Consider the following 19,926-nt stretch of genomic DNA (forward strand, 5'->3'; position numbering starts at 1 on the left):
CTTCTGAAATTTTACAGATGCTCTAATAAACAAACATACCCTATGTTGACTCCCACTGCTATTTCCAGCACTAACACTTCCCTCCTCAATGTGCTGCTTACACCTACTATCCAGTTTTCCCCCTCTCCATCTCGATGTAGGCTCCTAAGCCAGATAATACCAATACCCAGATAAAATTGCCCTCACAAATATTTGCCCAAGACAAAACTCGAAACCCACACTCCTTCATTCTTCTTGATCATCTTTGTCACTACCAACCCTGTTATTTCTCTATAACTCTCATTCTCATTTAGCCTCTTTGGGCATTCTTACTCTCTTCCTCCTGACCACAAACATAAACCTACAGGAGAATTTACTACAACCCTACAAATCCTTCCTGAAAACCCTCCACATACTTTTTGGTATTGGCATTCTTGCCAATGCACTGTCTACCCCATCACTGCCTATGCTGGGAGGCAGGATGGTCTGACCGACTCCTTGTGCTCCCTTGTGTGTCTGCTGTCAGACTCAGACTGCTGACTTTTGAGAAAAAGCTCTCACATTTTGTGCCTGGCCTGGCCTCAACACTAGGGCTCCCGGTGTCCTGGAAATGCAAATAAACACGGGTACACACTATTTTGTAAAAGTTGATCTCCTAGTATTTCGAGCTGGCTATTCACACGTCAAAGCACAATGCAGTCAGTCACTAGTACCTCTTGAAAATGTAAGTCTAGGTTATTATTTTTAGCTCAGAATTTTTAGGAAAAAAAGTGTTTTTATGCTGTCAGCTATAGAAAGCACCCACAAACTCAGCCTAGAAAACCAGCTAATCCTTTCCAAGCTGCAAAGATCTAAGGAAGATGAGGCTTTCAATAATTCAGAAAGGAAAGCTTGCATTTTCAGAACTATTGTAACCATTTCTCTACGAAAGTAACAACTATTCTGAATATAGAGCACTAAACACCAAGTGTATGAAAAGCCAAAGTTCCTTTTGTTTTTTTTTAAAATTACATTTCCAGCTAGTGGAAATGCTTATCCTTGAGTTTGGTGGTACTGGTGGAGTTAGCAGTAAGTTCCTTACAGGATACATTTGAACTCCTACAGCAAGTAGCATAAAAAGCCTCGGTGACATACATAGGAAAGATCCAGCTCGGGCATTTGCAGCAAAAAGCAAACAAACAAAGAATAACTCTCAGAGTAACAGACACATGTCCTGGTCTAGCCTTGCTTTTGCTAAAACTGTTTGGAAGCTGAGTATCTCAAGGCAGTAGATAAGACATCTGGGCTCCAGGAAGGGAGAGCAAAAGCAGAAAAAGTGGCTATTGGCTATTCATTTTTTATGCACTGCTTTCTTAAACACTGGCAGTCACGGGTAAATAGTATTAGTGCTACAGAAATATTTATTAAACTAAAGAGCCTCTGTGGAGTAGGATGATGATGCACAACAGTAACTTCACAAACTAACTGGGATTCTCATGTAAAGACTTTATTACAATGTCATTTTTTTTTTTTTAAGAAAAGGCAATTTAAATGGGCTAACCCAAAAATGGTGTGAAAGGGGCAGGCAAAAGACCCTTTCAGGCTAGATCCCACCATCACACTCTCACTCCAGGCCCCCCACTGTCCTTCCTCCCCAGCAGTATCCCACTGCCACTCTCCCACCTCTCACTCACCACACACCAGTCAGCAGGACACTGGTTGACACCTGAGTGCACACACTGGTGAGACCTTATCAGTCTGGACAGTCGGGCAGCAACTGTGAGCATCACCATCCCACGGGTCTGTATGAAACCAGCAGTAGAAGCTCTGAGATGTTAAAAGGCACGTTTACTCTCCTGTGAAAAGACAAGACACCAGACCTGGGTGAAGTATGAGGAAGAAAATGGAAAAGTCAAGGGTACCAGGCAGCTACATACGTTGAACGGTACTCCTCTCAACTCACAGTCTAGTTCTAGGGATCCCCTACGCTTCTTGCTTGCACCTGCTTTCAGTCCTTGCTCGGAGAAAAGGTCTCTTCAGGGGGGCTCTCTTCCCCTTTCTTAGAAGCTAAGGAAAGGCTGCATCCACCTGCTCAGGATGGCCAAGGAGCAAAGGGTGCTCCTGGAAGTTAAAGCTGTCGTCCACTTCCCAGAGTTGAGGTTCATGAGAAGAGATCTCTACCTCAACAGAGCAGCAGAGGGCAAGAGAGACAGGGGATCAAATTTACCGTCTCATTGACTTGTGCTACCAAACGCGTCAGTGAGAAGAGATTTGCTGTCCTGAATAGAATGTCTTTTTGTGGAACGGCCAATCTTTTAGCACTACATGAAGATGAATCCTATTTCCATTATTGACACCATGTTACCAAATCAAAGCAGACTCCGCTACCCTATGCATTCCTCAGTATAACACTGCCCTAGGGGCACATCTTTGTGCCTCTTTTAAGGCAAACTCCTAAGTATGCATCTACAACCTGCTGCATCAGCTTTCCCGTAACTATTCCACACAACTAAATCACCCAACAGCGAGTGAATCGTAAGTTCTTGCTTTCTTATGGGGGTTAGCCAAAACGAACAGATCAGAAACAGGGAAACGAAGTGAGGGAACCATCTAATCTGCATCTGAGACTCAAAAGTTTCCCTAAGAACCAGACAGTGAATGAAGGCAGGGTTTGACTACAGCCTTGACTCTCACGTTCGGTGTGAGACAAGCACGTGAAGCGTGCCTAGGCAGTGCTGCCCGGAGTCCCCTCTCCTCCCTCCCCCTTCAGAGGGGACTGAACGCCACTCTTGTGAGGGTCTGGCCTCGCAGGGTTGAAATGAGGGTACGATGCAGTAAGGCACGTTGTCTCCTCTTCAGGAAAGCCAGGTCCTGGAGCATGCCAGGGTACTTAAATACCTCGACGCCTGCAAGCTCGTGCAGCGTATCAGACATGAAGTTGCTCTCTTTATCCTTGGTTCAGAGAGGTCTAGCCCCATTCCTGGCAACGGACGCTCGTGAACCAACCACCACTACATCACCTCCAAGCTGACTACGCACCCCCAGTGACCTTTGCTGTAGGGCATGCCGGCCACGCCAGGATGCCTGCCCGGCGCCCAGATCCCCCTCGCTATTCACGGTGTGAATGCGCCCACACGAAGCCAAGGCTTAAAGCGCTCCTGCTCCACCGAGCTGACCGGCCGCCGCGGCCAGGCCTCTCTGGCCTGCGTGAAACAGTTAACGCTGCCACAGGTCCTCCTGCCAGCTTCCTCAGTCCCCTCCTGTGCCTCCCAGGAGCTATTAATACAGCAGGCACATGCTCTGACATAGCGTTCCCCGGCAGCCACCAGATAACTTTAATTTGCCCTTTAAACGTCCCGAGCGCGCTGGCCCTCGCCGTCCCTCCACGGGGCAACATGGCGGCACTGCCCCGCGCCCCCCGACGGGGGCGGGCTCCGGGGGGTCCCAGCCAATGCCCGCGCCCCGGGGGTGCGCCTCCTCCTATCGCGAGAGGCTGCGGGGTATAAGGCGGGCGGCGCGGGGCGCGGGGCCATTTGGCCGGCGGTGCGCGGGGGCGGCCGGGCGGGGAGGTGCGCGGCTCGTTGCCTCTCTCCGGGCAGGGGGTGTCGGAGCGGCTGCCAGCATGGGTGACCAAGCGCTCAGCTTCCTCAAGGATTTTTTGGCCGGTGGGATCGCTGCCGCCATCTCCAAGACGGCTGTCGCCCCCATCGAGAGAGTGAAGTTGCTGCTGCAGGTGAGGCGGCGGCGGCGGGGGGCGGCGGGCACCGGCCGGCCGGGCTAAATATGGGCAGGAGCTCGGCCGGCTCCGGTGACGCGGGAGCCGCCCGGGCCCTGCGGCACCACCTGGGGGCGGCGGGAGCTGGGCCAGGCCCCGACGGTGCCCTTCAGCGGGCCGCCCTGGCCGCGGGGTCACCCCTGCGGGGTCACCCCTGCGGCGGCCCCCTCCCGACCGCCCTGCCTCTCGCCCTGCAGGTCCAGCATGCCAGCAAACAGATCACGGCCGAGAAGCAGTACAAGGGCATCATCGACTGCATAGTCCGCATCCCCAAGGAGCAAGGCATCATCTCCTTCTGGAGAGGCAACCTGGCCAATGTCATCCGGTACTTCCCCACCCAGGCCCTCAACTTTGCCTTCAAGGACAAGTACAAGCAGATCTTCCTGGGGGGAGTGGACAGGCACAAGCAGTTCTGGCGCTACTTCGCGGGGAACCTGGCGTCCGGGGGCGCGGCGGGAGCCACCTCCCTCTGCTTCGTCTACCCGCTGGATTTCGCCAGGACCCGGCTGGCGGCTGATGTGGGCAAAGGAGCCAGCGAGAGGGAGTTCACTGGCCTGGGCGACTGCATCGTCAAGATCTTCAAGTCTGATGGCTTGAAGGGCCTGTACCAAGGGTTCAGTGTGTCCGTCCAGGGCATCATCATCTACAGAGCGGCCTATTTTGGGGTTTATGACACAGCCAAGGGTAAGAAGTGCATGGAGAAGTGACTACAAGGGACAATCCATCCAGTAAGGGCACTCGGTGGTATAAGGACGAGCAGGACTTGGCTCAGCACCCCTTCAGGGTGCTAGAATGTGCACTGGTTTTTCTGAAATGCATTCCTGCACCTCCCTCAACTTGCTGCTCTGAGGAGAAGCCTTGGGTTTGCAGTGTGTTTTTAGACACTTCCTGGTTTCTTTCTGTCTTAACGCTTGTACAGATGAGCTTGTATGGTAGCCTGTTCCTCGTTACTGCTAGAGACCCAAGCCAGGGAGGGTTTTGCAGGAGACACTTTTTGGTCAGGGAGCAGAAAGAGGGCTTAGATCCCAGAACCCAAAAGTCCTATAAACTTGTTTCACTCATAGTAGCTGTTAATGGTCAGCTATGGATGAATGAAGAAGTTGCAGGCTTGACTGAGTGACTCTTGGAGTTGGTGGGCGATTGTTCCTTCCACAGCCATCTTTCCCACAACCTTTTCCCTCTGTACTGACTCTTGTCACTTGTTCTTGACGACAGGTATGTTGCCTGATCCAAAGAATGTGCATATTGTAGTCAGCTGGATGATCGCCCAGAGTGTCACTGCAGTAGCAGGGCTGGTTTCTTACCCTTTTGACACTGTGCGACGTAGGATGATGATGCAGTCTGGCCGAAAGGGAGGTAAGAATAAGTGCTCCTATAGTGTTCTGGCAGCAGAAAGTACCCATTGTATCTCAATGAAGAGATTTTTTTTTGTCTTACGGAAAACTAATGACAGTCTCACTGGAATTCTGGAAAAAAAATACCAAACCCCCAAAAACCAGCCATGGGAAGCAGAGTGCTGGTTATGTCTCTCATGTTCACTTAAGAGGCTGTGAATTTATTTGTTTAGATATCCATGTGGAAAACTAAAATTACTTTTCAAGAATTGGTTACTTAATTTTAAATTCTTGGCTATACTTTGCCTATTCCTTGTTGTTTTAAATACATGAAAGTTGAACCAGTCTTGCTGTGTAACTTAAAGCCTTCTGACCTTTTTGTCTTGTTTCCACAGCTGATATTATGTACAAGGGCACAATTGATTGCTGGAAGAAGATAGCTAAAGATGAAGGATCCAAAGCGTTCTTCAAGGGTGCCTGGTCGAATGTGTTGAGAGGCATGGGTGGAGCTTTTGTATTAGTACTTTACGATGAAATCAAGAAATACGTCTAAAACTTAACATCCTAATCTAGTTCAATTGTTCTCAATCAACTTTTTTTAAAAATGTGCTGTTGTGATGTAGTGGACAACAAAATATTTCCTAGGGAAACGGAATAAAGTTTCATAACATCAGGTTGAGATGAGAATACATTCATTTAAAAATTGTCCACTACAACACAGTTATATTTTGTATGAAAAGTCATCCAACATTTGTATTGGAACCTGTGTATATATTATACTTCAAATTTCAGGTAATACATTTTATCTAGAGATAAGACTTAGGTGGTGTATGCCTAGTTTAAAACTTAATATTCTGATCTCTTTATTAGAATGAGATCTTCAGAAATACCTATTGTACCACGTGGAGTCTCTAGGCTACCCACCACTCTGATGACATTTATAACATGAATTAAAATCATGTTTTCTTTTAAAGCTGTATTTTTTTTAATACAGTATCAAGTGAAAAGCATGTCTGAAGATACAAACTATATTAAAGCACCTGGCTGTTCCTCACTGCAGCCTTTTCACTTGACACATACAGTTGAAACCATCATCTGATCCTTCAAACATACTTTATAGAATATGGAAATAGTGTTTCAAAAATTCCCTTTATCGTCACAAAGCCAAAAGTTGTCTGCTATGATGTTCAATTGAACTAACTGAAGTAATGAAATAAATTAATACATTAATGAACTTTTTTCTGTTGTTTTCAGTACATGTCCTTTAAGGTAATGAGCACATCAGCACACTATTACTGATTGATACTGCCTAAGCCTTTTGGGGTTTTTTTCAATAGAGCTTTAGGTAGGTGAAATGGTTCTTGATAATTCCACAATAGCAAAACCAAGTGGATTCAGCTTGAGGGTACTACAGCCAGCTGTCTTACAGATAAGCTACCCTATAGTCTTAGCTGCTTTGGTAATTCATTTATACTATCCTTAACTTTGAAGTAACTGTCTTTGATAGTGAAGTTATTACTGCTTATTTTACTTGTAGTATTGTAGAATGAAATACTTCCCAGTTATTAAAATAACTATACTTCCAACTACACCATTACTAAACAGCTTGAGCTTTTAATTACCAGTAAGATCAGAACATGCTTAATACAGTTTTTAAACTTTAGTCTGTGAACTCTGAAGAATAGGCTAATTAGGCAAAGGAGGGAAAGTGAGTTGCATCCACTTCAGTTAGACTACATAAACAAGTATTTACTATCCACTAAGCAATACTCAACTTTCAACTGCATCTCTTACTTCATACATACGGCTTCCAGTTATCCCTTTCCTATCTTGGACATTAAATTTGTCAGATGCAGGTAGTCCTACCTGGAAGCAACATCTATCCACCTGCAGAACTGAAGCTTTTGGGAAAAAATGGGTCCAAAAGTGATAGCCTGTTTTAAAATTACCTAAATCTATTTTTTTTGTCTCACAAAGACAATTGTTTCATCTCCCTTCTTTTGTGTTCACCATCTTAAATACTTGCTTTCCTGGATACTTGGTCTGTTTTCTTCCCAGCAGTAAATAACCATGGTTGCAACCTGTTGAACCATAAGTTTGTGAAGAAAGTCTTCCTACTGTTTTTCAAAGTGCTTATTGCATTAGTGTTTGTTAAAAGCTTTACTTGCCTGCCTCTGCCCTTTCTCCTTCCTCCACACGTTCCGAATGGTTCCTTGTGAGAAGCCTGCTAACATGCTGCAACTACTCATTTCACACTTACCTCACTGTCAAGGTGGCATTTGGATGTTTTAGAGATCCAAGCTGGCTACAAAGATACCATAGACAATGACAGACTGTAATACACAGAGGTACCAAACCTTGAGGGGAACTGTATGTGTGAATGAGCAGTAAGAAAATTAAAAGAATGCAAGAGAAACTTCAGGTGAGTGTAAATTAAGTTGTTAAAAAAAAAAAAAAAAAGAAAAAGGGCAAAACCCAAGGAGGGAGCAAAGGCTATTAAAAAGGAGAGTGAGGAATATCGATGCAGGAAAATTCCACTGCGGGAAAAGACAATACATGAAATAATACATACGGAAAACATTTAACAGGTGAACAGCTCCTTATTGCTGCTCAAATGCACATGTACATCCTATAGCAGATTCTAGGCAGTACTCTCCATAAAGATACTTGGGGTCAGAGTTCAAAACTGTCGATGAAATGAAATAACCTTTACCTAAAAGCAGTGCTGCACTGAGTCCATGGCTGACATGCTAGAAGTATAACCTAAAAGTCCAGCTATCAGCTCTGCGAAGCTGGAAATTTGAAGACTTGCAGACTACTAATCACTACTTGAAGTCCAGTCAGATAAACCTTAGTTGTCACTGACAATTGGTATCACTGTCCCAGTCCTTCTGCACCTTTGCAATAGTCATGGACAAACTATGCAGGCAAAACATGCATCAACACTGTTATCCCCCTTACATCTCACACTTGAACACTGGGAAACCTGCTCTGAACAGCCTGGTAATACATCCTACTAATACAGAAAAACAAAGCCCAACTACCACCCAGCATATCCTGTACCACCCAGCTCTGAAAGGATGCTACCGAGGGAGGGAACTGAGGTACATTGATTTTTTGGATGAGATTAATTCAGGAAATTCAGTCAGGTCTGAAAGATAAACTTGCCTCTAAAGAGGATGGCCTAGTGCATAGAATCTATGACAGCAGATTGAACCTTCCCTACCTTTCTGAAGGTGATAACCTCTACTCTCTGCCCTACACTCATCACGGAAGGAGCAGCCATCAATTCTTTAAAGACCATAGCGAAAAGTTGAAGACATGGTGAGAAGCACAGCAGAAGGGAGAAAACTGTTGTTAACCGTGCCCCCCCCCCCCCCCCCCCCCCCCAACAAAACCCAGAACACCCCACCTGCAGGGATGCCACAGTTCCTGGATAATCTCAGCTGGAGATACCACTAGCTACCCTAGGGCATCAGGGAAAGAAGCATCATGCCTCAGGTGGCAAATCTCTGCCACCCATGTTCCCCTTGGGAAGTCCCTCTCACTTAAAACTACCAAAATCTCTCAATAGCTTGTTCAAGTCCTAAAAGCCATGTGCAAAGAACCGAGACGCCAGTTCCAAGCTCTGACCATACACAATACAGTGGACATAACTATGATTTTGTATACAAGCACCATCTGGAACAAAAATCATGGAGATCAGCATTTCAGGACTCTGCAGTGAGTAACACAGGTAGTCCTGGAACCAGAAGTGACAGCTACAAGGATCAGTGCTGCCAAACCCTGTCTCACCTTGGCCAGGAGAAGAGTTACCAGGAGACATAGCAGCTTTCTTGACCAAGTTACTAGAACCATGCATCCTGAAGACAAACCAGATCTGCATCACAAGCATTAGCAATCCCTGCTGGTATCCAAAACAATATGACCTCAGTGTAAGTAAAAACCAACAAAATTTCAGTCCTGGAAGACGGCTCCAGCTGCAGCTCTTATCTCTATGTTTCTCATTCATCAGGTGGAAATAACATGGTTCACCCATTACTTTGCTCGAGACTTGGAGCAGGTAAACACCACAAAGATTGCACCTGATGCTCAGTGGACCTGGCTCATAAGGTACAATTCTGTGCACAAGCAGCCTTACCGCCCACCCCCCCACCCCCATTTTCTTGTTGGTATCACAATCGAAATACTCATCATTACCTGCACGTGACAGTCATGACTGCACAGCTAGAAGGCTTGATGTGACTTCACTGCCCTCACCACCACCACACTGATGTGCAGACTGTCCTCCAGGGAAAAGCATAAGCTCTTACCTACCAGAGGACTCAAAAAGCTACCCAGGTTGGAAAGGCAGGAGGATATTTTTGTCTGTTGACCAAGGAGAATGAAGAAAAGCACTGGGATAAAAACCTGTTAGAAGCAAGTGTCTCAGGCTTTTTACAGGGGTTGATCCTGAAACTCATTAGATGACAACCAGGAAAATACAGCTGATGATACTCTACATACATCGCAGAAGACATAAATCCAGCCAGCCACTTGATTTAGGACAAGTCGGACAAACCCTTACCTGAGCAGCAGGACGACAGCAGAGATGCCTCAGGATAGTCGGTAAAGACTGCAAGAAATAGGACAGAAGACATGCTCTGGCACAGGGAAGCCTACACATTCCATATGAGGAATGTCCTTGTGCAACACCTCCAAATGAGCTTGAGTCTCTTACATTCACCGGGATTAAAACTGAGCTCTGTAAAGGATTCAGTGGTCAGCTTGGGAAAATGCCCTTCACGTGTCACCTATCCAGACACATCATCACACCCTGTTCTCATACAGTCAGGGATCTGAGCTAGGACCTTCTTTAAGACATTCAGTATTGTAGACAGACTACACAGCAGAACCCTGTTCTGGCAGAAGCAGGGCCCACAATGAGGCAGGGAACACTTCCAGAGCAAAAACATGACAGAGGCATCAAGTCCATTTCTGGCAGTGGTGAGATCAACACACCAGTGCTGTCACCCAAACTGGCAATCCTGTCACTTCAGCAGGGCGATCAGCTCTTACCTGAAAGAGCGTGCCAAACCAGTGTGACAGTTCACTTTAAGGAGGAAGCAAAGCAGCTTGCACTTCTCTTTCAGAAACATCTTCTGGAAGGTATAAAACAAACCAAAAAAAGCAGAAGAGAACATGAAGTGGCAGCTTACAAAAAAGACAGAAAACAAGTGTATTAGAAACAGGTTTTTTGCTATAAAAAAATCTTGATGAGCTTATCTAAGTTAGTGAAGACATGTCAGTATGGCTTATTTAAAAAAAAAAAAAAAAAGAAACAAACCCACAAGTTCACTAACAGGTAAGTGTATCAACAAATAAACTGATTCTTTCCTTTTTTTCCACTACACATAGTACAAAACACTTTTATCCCATGACCTTCTTTACACTTCAATACCGATTATAAAATTCTGAAAGAAGCCACTGCACTAACAATTCACGTTAAATATTTTATTTCTTATGATTTACAAAAATGACATACAAAATTGACAGTCTTTCATACCAAAGTTAAATAAAGTAAGATGAAGCGATTAAAAGTAATCCATTTCGTGAATTCCTTCACAGAAAAAAAAAAAATCTATCATACGAACATTCAAAAGGATTTAAACTGTGACCCTGATATTCACATTCAAGGACAAAAATCTTCAAATAGTCAGTAATTTTTATAAGCACAATAGTACAAATAAATACAGCAGCACTATGCAAAAATATTCCTTACAGTCCCTATCAATGAATAATAATTGCAATAAAAACCTGTTTGCCACAATGCTGTTTAAAGTTCAAATATTGTCAATCAGCTCAACTTAATTGGCAGGTCACCTGGTGCAGCAGCTCTGCCAAACTATCACACGGGACCAAGTAAAAAAGTTTGTTACAACGCAGAACACCTGAAAGCCTAAGCCCTCATGCAAGCACGAGCAAAGAATAATAAACTTTCCTTTTCACAGGGCTAAGGCCCAGCATTACTGAATACAGCTTTTTTCTTTATGCATAATACAAAGATTTCCTGTGTATCTCCCAGGAAAAAGCTGGGGAAGCAAGCAGGGTTCCAGCGGTATCCATGGACAGTGGCATCACATTTATGCTCTTTATAAGACTACAGTCCTACAAAATAAGTCCACTGAAAGTTTGCTTTTATACATAGAATAAAGCATACCACCTACTATTTACGATTACCAATTCCATTAAATTCTGCTGCCCTTGTAAATGGATGTTACTACTAAAGCTTATGTGACACTACTACAAATATTTGGTATGAACATGACAATAAAAAACAGGTTAAGAAGCTTAACAAGATTTTCTGTTTTCTACTTGGTCTTTGTTTTTAAAAATCCTGGTTAGTAGTCACTCTCCAAATCAGATGTTCAAGTTTCCTGGAGCTCAAGTTTATATCTCCCCACCAAGAAGGGCAAGGATCTGCAAAAGCAGGGCCATGAAATACTTTCCCCTTGCTTAGTATTCTCTACCTTGAGAACTAACTAAAACTTACTCAGAGTGAGTAAGAATGAAACTGAAAATGTTGTTCACTTCAGTCTTTACTCTTGTTCAAATAGCATCAGATGCTTCTTGCCTACACAAAGATCCCAACACAACTTCCAAGATTCTTTTAAATCTGGAAGAGACAGAGCCTTGACTACAAAACAAATGTTCCAACACCTGGAGTGCAAGAGTAGCAGAACATAATCTTCTGCAGCCTCTACTGTAGCTGACTAAGCAGGAACACGCAATCTGCTCGTCATCCCTTCATGCTGTACCAAGAAGATTCTTTCAGTCATAAGAACATGACCTACAAGGTTCAGAAGGCCTAAAGCCAGGATGATCTAGGAATTAAGTATATACGTACGAATTTAATGCAATATTTTAAAGTATTATTATTGTTAATATTTTCTTTACATCTTGCAGCTATCGTGCACTAATTATGTCCTTCCATGTTACAGATACAAATTCCACTTACGATTTCAGAACTAAATAATAATTAGCACTTGCTATTTTAACTTGTTTGTTTAAATACCTCCTTCTCTTTTATAAGTTCTTCCTGCCATGGAAAACACTGACTGAAGTGAAAATGTTCACTTAAAACTGTTTTACAAGCAATTATGTCATATGTAATGCATTTTAATCACTGAACAACGCAGAAAATATTTTGCGCACATAGAATTTACAAAAGCACTAAAAATAGAAGTCTGAGGATCATCTCAGAATGTGAGGCAAAGAACGCCCTTACAACCAAGCAGCACGAACATTAGTGGGTTTAGGTCTCTGTAATGCCCCACTGGCTGAATCAGACATGGGTTTTTCATTCCTCTGGCTCATTGTACTTGGTACAGTGGATGCTCTTGACGTGCCTCCTGTTAACACACACAGAAAAGAGTGAGAACGTGTTACATTAGTAGATTAGTCCTGCAACACTCATTGCTATAGTCTCCAGAAGAAACAACAAAATCGCAGTAAGTTGAATACAAACCCAAAAATGATACGAGTTGTTTCTGAACAGTCAGGATAAAGTTCAAGCCTATGCTGCAGTGCTGTGGTTCTTTAACCCTACATGTATGGCTCTAAGGGAACACACGATCTACCTCCAAACATTACACACAACTTCTAAGAGAAACAAGGCTACTTTAGATTTAGATTCTCTGAAGGAGAATTCGAACATTCTTTGGGATTTTTGTTTTGGGTGGGGTGGTTTTTTTTTTTTTTCTCCTTCTTTCAACAAAGAGCGCTGACAAGACGAGAAATATTTCTTTACAACAGGCATTTTTTTTGACCTTGGAAAAAATTATTAACAAGATAACTGATTAGAAATTTAGGACAGTAAGTAAACAATGCAAACTGTAATCATACTTTCAGTATGATTAAAAAATCACTAATGATTTCTGTGTGATAAATGATCAATCTAAGGAAGACAGAATTTGCTATTCTTCGCAGTAAGTGCTTCACAATCCTGAATTATAAAAAGCTAAACACATGCAAAGAAATGCAAGAATCTGCAACTTCAAAGTACTTACTTGAAGGACTAAGCTGACTGAAAGCAGATTTTCCTCTTCTTACAGAAGGTGAAGAACTTAGATAACTCATCTGGCGCTGATAGTCCATCAGTTGTTCAGAACGCCTCATACCAGCTGTTGGTTTCACTGCTTCCAGTCTTTTCAGGAAAGCCTTAATATCAAAGAAAAATACAAGAAAGTAAGAATAAACAAGAAGCTACAAAACATTCACAGCTTTATTTTTATTTGAACTTCAAAAAAAGCCCCAAATTTTTAGCACTGCACAACACAAACTCCTCCACTGGTGACCAGCACAGGTTATTCTGCTCACATCCGAATCTTTTCTCAGTGTTGCGACACAACTAATAACTACCCCTTAGATGTCATCAATTCTACATTGAGGATATCTTCAGTACTGCATAGTTCTCTGAAATTTATGATAACACATTTGTCTGATGATTGTTAAACGTGGTGGGAAAATAGGCTGCACTCTTCTAATCCTACCTTTGATTACTCCTCTCTTCTAAATTTCCAGTTGTTTTTTGGGGGTTTTGTTTTTCTTTTTGTTTTGTTTTTTTTTTAAGCTCTGCTTTGCAAGCCTATTTAGACCATTTTATACTGCCCTACAGGATCCCCACGGAGAATTACTGACCTCAATTCTGTGAAAGTAATGCTGAAAGGAAAGCACCAACACCCACAGGACACTATTTGTTTTATCCATAGTATAATTTTAAAAAGATTGTTACAGACATAGTTTCCTCTCGTTGAAAGTAACCCTGGCAATCATGCAGCAAGTATTAAATCAGAACAGCTGCTTACACAGTATTTGTAAGATAAGACAAGTTTCCCGTTCTGCATTACTACTTCTACTTGAAACAGCATCTATGGTTTAAGAAATTTCCATACTCCAAAAACAGAGCCTGACGGCAGGACAAATTTGGAAGTACCTAACTACATACAACTTCCAATTAACAACTTCCTATTTTTAATATATTTCGCCTCCAGTGCTTGCCTCGCATAGATTTATACATTTCCTCCACTAACTAATCTCGATTCATTTGATGGCCTACAACCATCTGGCAATGACACAGCCATTGCTGGCCAGGGCTGTGGTATGCATCCTGTCAATGACAGACAATGCAAACTGCGATTACACAAGTCTCCAAAGTACCAAAAATAAGCATGTTAATAAAGATGTATTGTCTAGGTGCGTAATTATATGGTAGGAGCCAAGAATCTGTACAGCCATTAAACTGCACTTTGTATGGAATTATCATTCTTCTCCACTCCCAATCAGGTACGGATTATTCTTCTTTTAGAAAAAATAAAAAAGTTTACAGAAAGTGACTTAGGAAATAGTACAGTATTCCCAGGATGTCAGCTGTCATTGTCTAGCTGTAACAGGAATCTACAAACTCTTGGTAGTTTATGCATAGGCACTGGAAACCTGCACAGAGTGCACAAGAGAGGAAGGACAAGTGATTTTGGCTCAGAAATAGTATGTCACAAGTGCTTGCATCAAGTGCCAGTCAGTTCATCGAGTGGAAATACCTAAGTAAGCAAAAGTCAAAGGAAGACTTCAGCTAGAAATAGCTCTTCACTAAAGCCTGCTGCAGAACATGAAATTGTAGACTTATTTCTAAATGTTACACCCACCATTTTACTCACAACTTCATCTGCATCTTCTCATACATCTACACACATGTAGACTTTCAGAGATCACTTATTTACCTTCAATATTAAAAATGGAAGCTCTCAATACATTCAGTTCAACCACAAATGGATCAGGTAGATTGTAGAAGTGACTTCCCTGTGAAAGTCGAGCATGTTTCGAGTCTACACTGCAACTGTAACAGCCCCATAGAATTTGCATACCTCAACACTGCAGTAATTTCAAGCTTGAATATTTTTATATGCCTGCTTTGTTCTAGCTTAAATACAATTCTCTGCTTTTGCTTTTACGTTTGCCTTTTGACAATTATCAAGTCCCCATTTACTAAAGAAGAAAAAAAACCACCACCAAACCAAAAAACCACACCTCTCTCCATACTGAAGTACTGCTTTTTGAGCAGGTTAACACTGGACTTGATACAGCCCTGAGCTACAGAAAGAGCAGATACAGATTCTGCGGTGCACGAGTGTTCTAAGAAAAGCACTTGCAGAGAATGAGAGAATCGCTCCCCTGGTTGCCTTGCCCTCTGCTGTGAACTGTACCAAGGGCATGTTAACTTACACGCTATTTGTGGTCATGAATTTTGCAGTTTGCAGAACAGCTTGCTGCATACAGAAATTAAACACCACAGTGAAAAGGCAGTCCTGACCTACTAAATCTGTAACCCGGAACTAATCAGATTCTTATGTTTTTATTATCAAGCCTACAATCTTGAGGTCCTTAAACAGAAACAACCTTGTATAATGGCGCAAATACTTTGAACAAATGTTCTTTTTCAATTATACATATAAATCTACCAATTCTGTCATTATGTTTTCCTTTTGAGAGACGGACTGAAGAATACTGCCACTTTCCTTGTTCTCTTGCAGTGCTAAATCTCTGGAGCCTTAATCCTGCACCACTAAAGTAAACAGAAATTCCATCATTGATCTTGATGACGAAAAGAATCAGAGCACATAACACAATCCAGGTGTTCAGAACCAAATACATGTTCCCAATCAGACTTAAGGAATAATAAAAAAAAAAAGTAACAGACACCAATGGCAGGAACGTCATCAGTTGCTCTAAATTGCATTGTAGCTCCTCAGAGCTCTTGATTTGAGCTCAGTACATATATATCACATCATTGGCGACCTCCCTGCTTGGCAAAAGTCCCCCTAGGCTTCTATGTCTGCCATCTTCTTTTACTTTAATGCTGAGTTTACAATAAAAGTAAAATAATAATATATAATAAAAAAGAAAAAAAAAATCACAGGATGATTAGCTTCTAGGAATAGAACAATCCTTCATAAATCTAGGCACCTGGTCATAGCTTAGCATCTGTGAAGACACTATAATATATAGTCAGTGACAAAAGGAAGTGTCAGATTGCCTACAATAGGAGAACAAGGGAACGTGACACTGGATCAGAAGATTGCTGCTATACAGTGGGCCAAGATAAATGCTGCTAATTCATTTTTTTGCATATCAGGAGAGCACTAAAGCTAGTTCTAGTGCTGTCAGAACAAGGAAAAAAAATAAATAATCGGTACACACTTTTCTGCAGCTATGTTGAAAGAGGAAGAAAAACCCCATTAAAAACGCAGAAATGTGGCATTCCTAAACTGAGTTCAGAAAGAAGGCAAAAAACATTACTGTTTGTTTTACTTTGCTTTTTAAACATATAGAGGCTTCAGTTTCACCTCCTTTCAATCCTAACCAGCTGACTAGCGTGCCTTGACAGCTGTTCAAATTTATTTATATTATGCCTCCTCTAGTGTCACTGATGTTAGTGACCACACTGTCCCCTTTGCAGAGTCCAGGTGGGGGAGGGGGAACTAGGTAACAGTGCATTCAAGGACAGCTTTCTGGTTTTATTAATACAAGTATCTGCAATTTTCTTCAATTGCCAGTTACGTTAATTAGCTCTAACATGACAAACTCTAAATGAAGAGCTTCTAAGAGTTTTTTGACAATCTACAGAAAAGTATTTTTAACCGAACAGCTATCAAGTTTACATGTAGCTGGCACCACCAAGGAAAGCAGGCTAAGAGTAAAAAAAATATATCCCACAAAACTCAGCAGTGTGCAAAATAATCAGAACTTTCTTTGAACCCGCTGATTAGTCAGTCTTTATTATAATTGTTACAGCAGCATTCAGGATTCTTGAGTCTGGGTCAGGAATCAGCAGACCACACACAAAAAAAAAAATAATCCAACCACAAAAGAACCTATAGCCTAATTACTATGATCACAGAACTGCATTGTATTTGCACTGTACTGCAGTATATTGCAGCAAGGTACATCTACGTGCCAATCCCATGTCCTAATAGCTCCCCCTGATGAGAGGGCCGTGGAAACTTCTTTTTTGCACTGCACTTTGTAATCTCAGAAACCACCTTGTCTTTAGTCTTGGCATACAATGGCTTTAAACCACTAAGTGGAAATACCTTAAAAACCCCTGTATGCTCGAGTTTCTAAGGAGCCACCAAGCCAACGCAAATACTTCTGAGCTCCTAAAGCCCAGAAGACTACATTTTCTTCCACAACTGCATTCCCTACGGCTCTGTCCACCAGACTGAGACCAGTAAGGCCGAACAGCCTTGGTATTCTTTCTACAACCACATTAAGTATGCAGCATCCAAGACTGATGCTTTCAGACTCCAGGGGTGTTCCTTGGGGACAGGACAAAGGGAAGGCAGAGAAAAAGCAGAATAAATCAAGAAAGTAAAGTACAAGGTGCCCAGGCACAACCCTCAGACCAGTGCCATTCCAAATCCTGTTTCTTTCCATGCTTAGAAGTTATCTCCCTGGTTGTGGCGTGGCATGACATGGATAGCAGGGCAGGTGCAGTGTGGCACAGGACTGAAGGCTGTGGCTCAAGATGAGGTGTATTCTTTGTACGCGGTGGCAGCCAGTCAGGGGAATGGCCAGAGGCATTATCTTTCCCTTACCCTCTTCTCCCAACCCAACTGCCACAGCACGTCAGCACCATTAAATCAAGCTGGGACAAATTAATATACATTGATTTATAGCACTACAGTACTTGCAATTCTAAAGGAGGTTAAGGTTTCCCAACAAGACAAAGGCAGCCCAGACTGCAAGAGAAGGGCAACAGTTTCGCTGAAGGATCTTTGTGCTGGTAGAGGCCACAATGACTAGGGCAAGTGGTGGGGAGAAGCATTAATGGCATCTGCAGCACCGATGACTTGGGGAACCAAGTAGGTGAAAAGAGAAAGACAGTCCTGGCAGAGAAACAAAGTGATTATTTTTTTATTATTTTTTGTGTGGGACGGTGACTATACTGGAGCTGGGATCAGAGCTGGATCTGTTGGGGCTTAGGGTACATTTTGGGGGAGTATGAGGCCAGGGAATGAACAACATGGGAGTGTTATACGCAGTAATAACAGCATGGGGTAGGAAGAATGCACAGGGATGCAAGGGAACACCAAATATCCACAGAAAAGAAGAACACTCTCATCCCCCTTGATCTAAGGTTTGAAAACTGCTGTCCCAGATCTGCTGAGATCTTCTAGTGAACTTCCACTGTGAAATCAAAAAGTCACTTGTTCCCTAGAATTTGGCTGAACACAGCAGCTTAGCTCACCAAGGTAATCCAACAACTAAATCCTACTCAGAACTAATAAAAATTATGAAAAAAACCCAATACAGAAATTAATTACTCCTAAGTTTAGATGACGTGACTGAAAAAAGGTGTTGTGGCGGCAAATCTGTATTTAAGGGTCTGCAAAGATGTACCTGTATATACCAGTATACATTTCTGCATGACACCATAAACCATTAGAAGTTTACATTGTGTGTAGTGTCCTGTCTATGAAGTTGACTATCTTATTTATAGTGGCAGAAATAATATGTCAATATAGACAGAGACACATATATACAGACATGGGAAAAAAAGAAGCACCAGTCACATATCTCCCTTTCCACAGGAGAGGGGACTGGGTTGACAGTACCTTCAAACACAAGAGTAGAATGTTTTCCAGATCAGCAGCATCCTCTATTGGCAAGAGACAGACTCTGATCTTGCTAGTTCAGATAAGCAATCAAAAGCAGGTTCCACTTGTGAAAGCACACAGTCAAAAGCAGCAAGTACAAAATTCTGACATTAATTTTAACAGCAATCTATTTTGGTAATTGTGCTTTTTCCACAAATATAACTACTGTTCTTCAGAGCAATGAACCTTTTCATTCCATCACATCTCTTTCTAGCAGAGTCTGTGGGAGCAACATATATTCCCTGTACGTCCCTGTGCGCTTTCACAAAGCTAGAGAGCACCAGACCACTTAAGATTCCTTTCTGATTTCCTAATATTTGAAACACTTTTCATGCACCACCTCCGATGCCAAATGCCTGCACCAGAACTTTCTGATAACAGTAAATCTAGGCATTACTCACAGAATGCTCTAGCAGAACAAGTGAAAGTTTTGCCTAGACAATGGGGAAAACCTAACCTCAGGGCAAGGAGTTACAAAAGCTGAATCCAACAAGGGAAAAATAATAATAATAATAAAAAAAAAAATCTCTGCATCAAGACTTTTAACCCCCTGCACAGACTACTACTGTAGATTTCTATTTTTGAATTATTTACAGAACTCTGCATCCTTCTCCAACAAACATTTCAAGGATGTATCAAGCAGCATATCCTGTATGTAGTACCTCAAGCCTTGTATAAGAAAAAAATCCTGTCAAGTAACAGAAGAAAGACTGATCAGGAAGTTCCATGGAATTCTAGCTCTTCAGTCCACAAAAGTGAAGAAAGCAGTTTCATAAAGCACATACTTTTAGCTATATAAAGCAGAAAACCTCATCAAGGGGCAGGGTAGGGCAGCTTTTTCATTTACGGTCTCTGAGAAAAGCATGTCATACTTGTAATCCCAAAAGGTAATGCTAGAAAAATCAGTGTGTTACAATTGAGATGCTCTAGGTGCACATACCCTTCAAACAGAATAAAAAAGTAAAACAGAATTGCTTAAAAATTATAGCAATGGTAAATAAAATGTAAGTAAAATAAAACTGATGAATCACTCTCACACAAAGAAGGGCAGAATGTATCATCCTGAGTTTTGAGAAAAGAATAAACCAAATGTTTTTACAGTCTAAAAGAGCATCATGTCCTGACATTAATTTCTAAGGAATGACTCTGATATTAAACATGTCTG

At 42.3% G+C, this 19,926-nt stretch overlaps 2 protein-coding genes across 5 annotated transcripts in view; one reads left to right on the plus strand and one right to left on the minus strand.

Annotated features, from left to right (window-relative positions):
• The first annotated feature begins 3,480 nt into the window (after positions 1-3,480).
• On the plus strand, positions 3,481-6,301 carry SLC25A4 (solute carrier family 25 member 4). The gene is made up of 4 exons (XM_055700745.1): positions 3,481-3,691; positions 3,931-4,417; positions 4,949-5,089; positions 5,463-6,301. The coding sequence occupies exons 1-4, from the start codon at positions 3,581-3,583 to the stop codon at positions 5,618-5,620; spliced, it is 897 nt and encodes a 298-aa protein (XP_055556720.1). The 5' UTR covers positions 3,481-3,580; the 3' UTR covers positions 5,621-6,301.
• Positions 6,302-10,545: 4,244 nt separating this feature from the next.
• CFAP97 (cilia and flagella associated protein 97) overlaps positions 10,546-19,926 on the minus strand; it is a 35,235-nt gene continuing 25,854 nt past the window's right edge. For all 4 annotated transcript variants that reach the window (XM_005438950.4, XM_027805098.2, XM_055728528.1 and 1 more), the window contains exons 5-6: positions 13,116-13,266; positions 10,546-12,458 (exon numbers count right to left, since the gene is read on the minus strand). In XM_005438950.4, the coding sequence (XP_005439007.1) occupies positions 12,331-12,458; positions 13,116-13,266 (279 nt within the window). In that variant the 3' untranslated portion in view covers positions 10,546-12,330. The remainder of the gene's footprint in view (positions 12,459-13,115; positions 13,267-19,926) is intronic.

This window comes from Falco cherrug, chromosome 1 (assembly GCF_023634085.1).
Source record: "Falco cherrug isolate bFalChe1 chromosome 1, bFalChe1.pri, whole genome shotgun sequence".
In the NCBI taxonomy this organism is placed as follows: domain Eukaryota; kingdom Metazoa; phylum Chordata; class Aves; order Falconiformes; family Falconidae; genus Falco; species Falco cherrug.

Excerpts from the sequence above, each read along its gene's own strand:
- SLC25A4 (XM_055700745.1), top strand. The coding sequence starts at position 3,581 with ATGGGTGACCAAGCGCTCAGCTTCCTCAAGGATTTTTTGGCCGGTGGG. Across the intron at positions 3,692-3,930 it reads GAGTGAAGTTGCTGCTGCAG|GTCCAGCATGCCAGCAAACA; the intron begins GTGAGGCGGCGG and ends CTCGCCCTGCAG. Across the intron at positions 4,418-4,948 it reads GGTTTATGACACAGCCAAGG|GTATGTTGCCTGATCCAAAG; the intron begins GTAAGAAGTGCA and ends TCTTGACGACAG.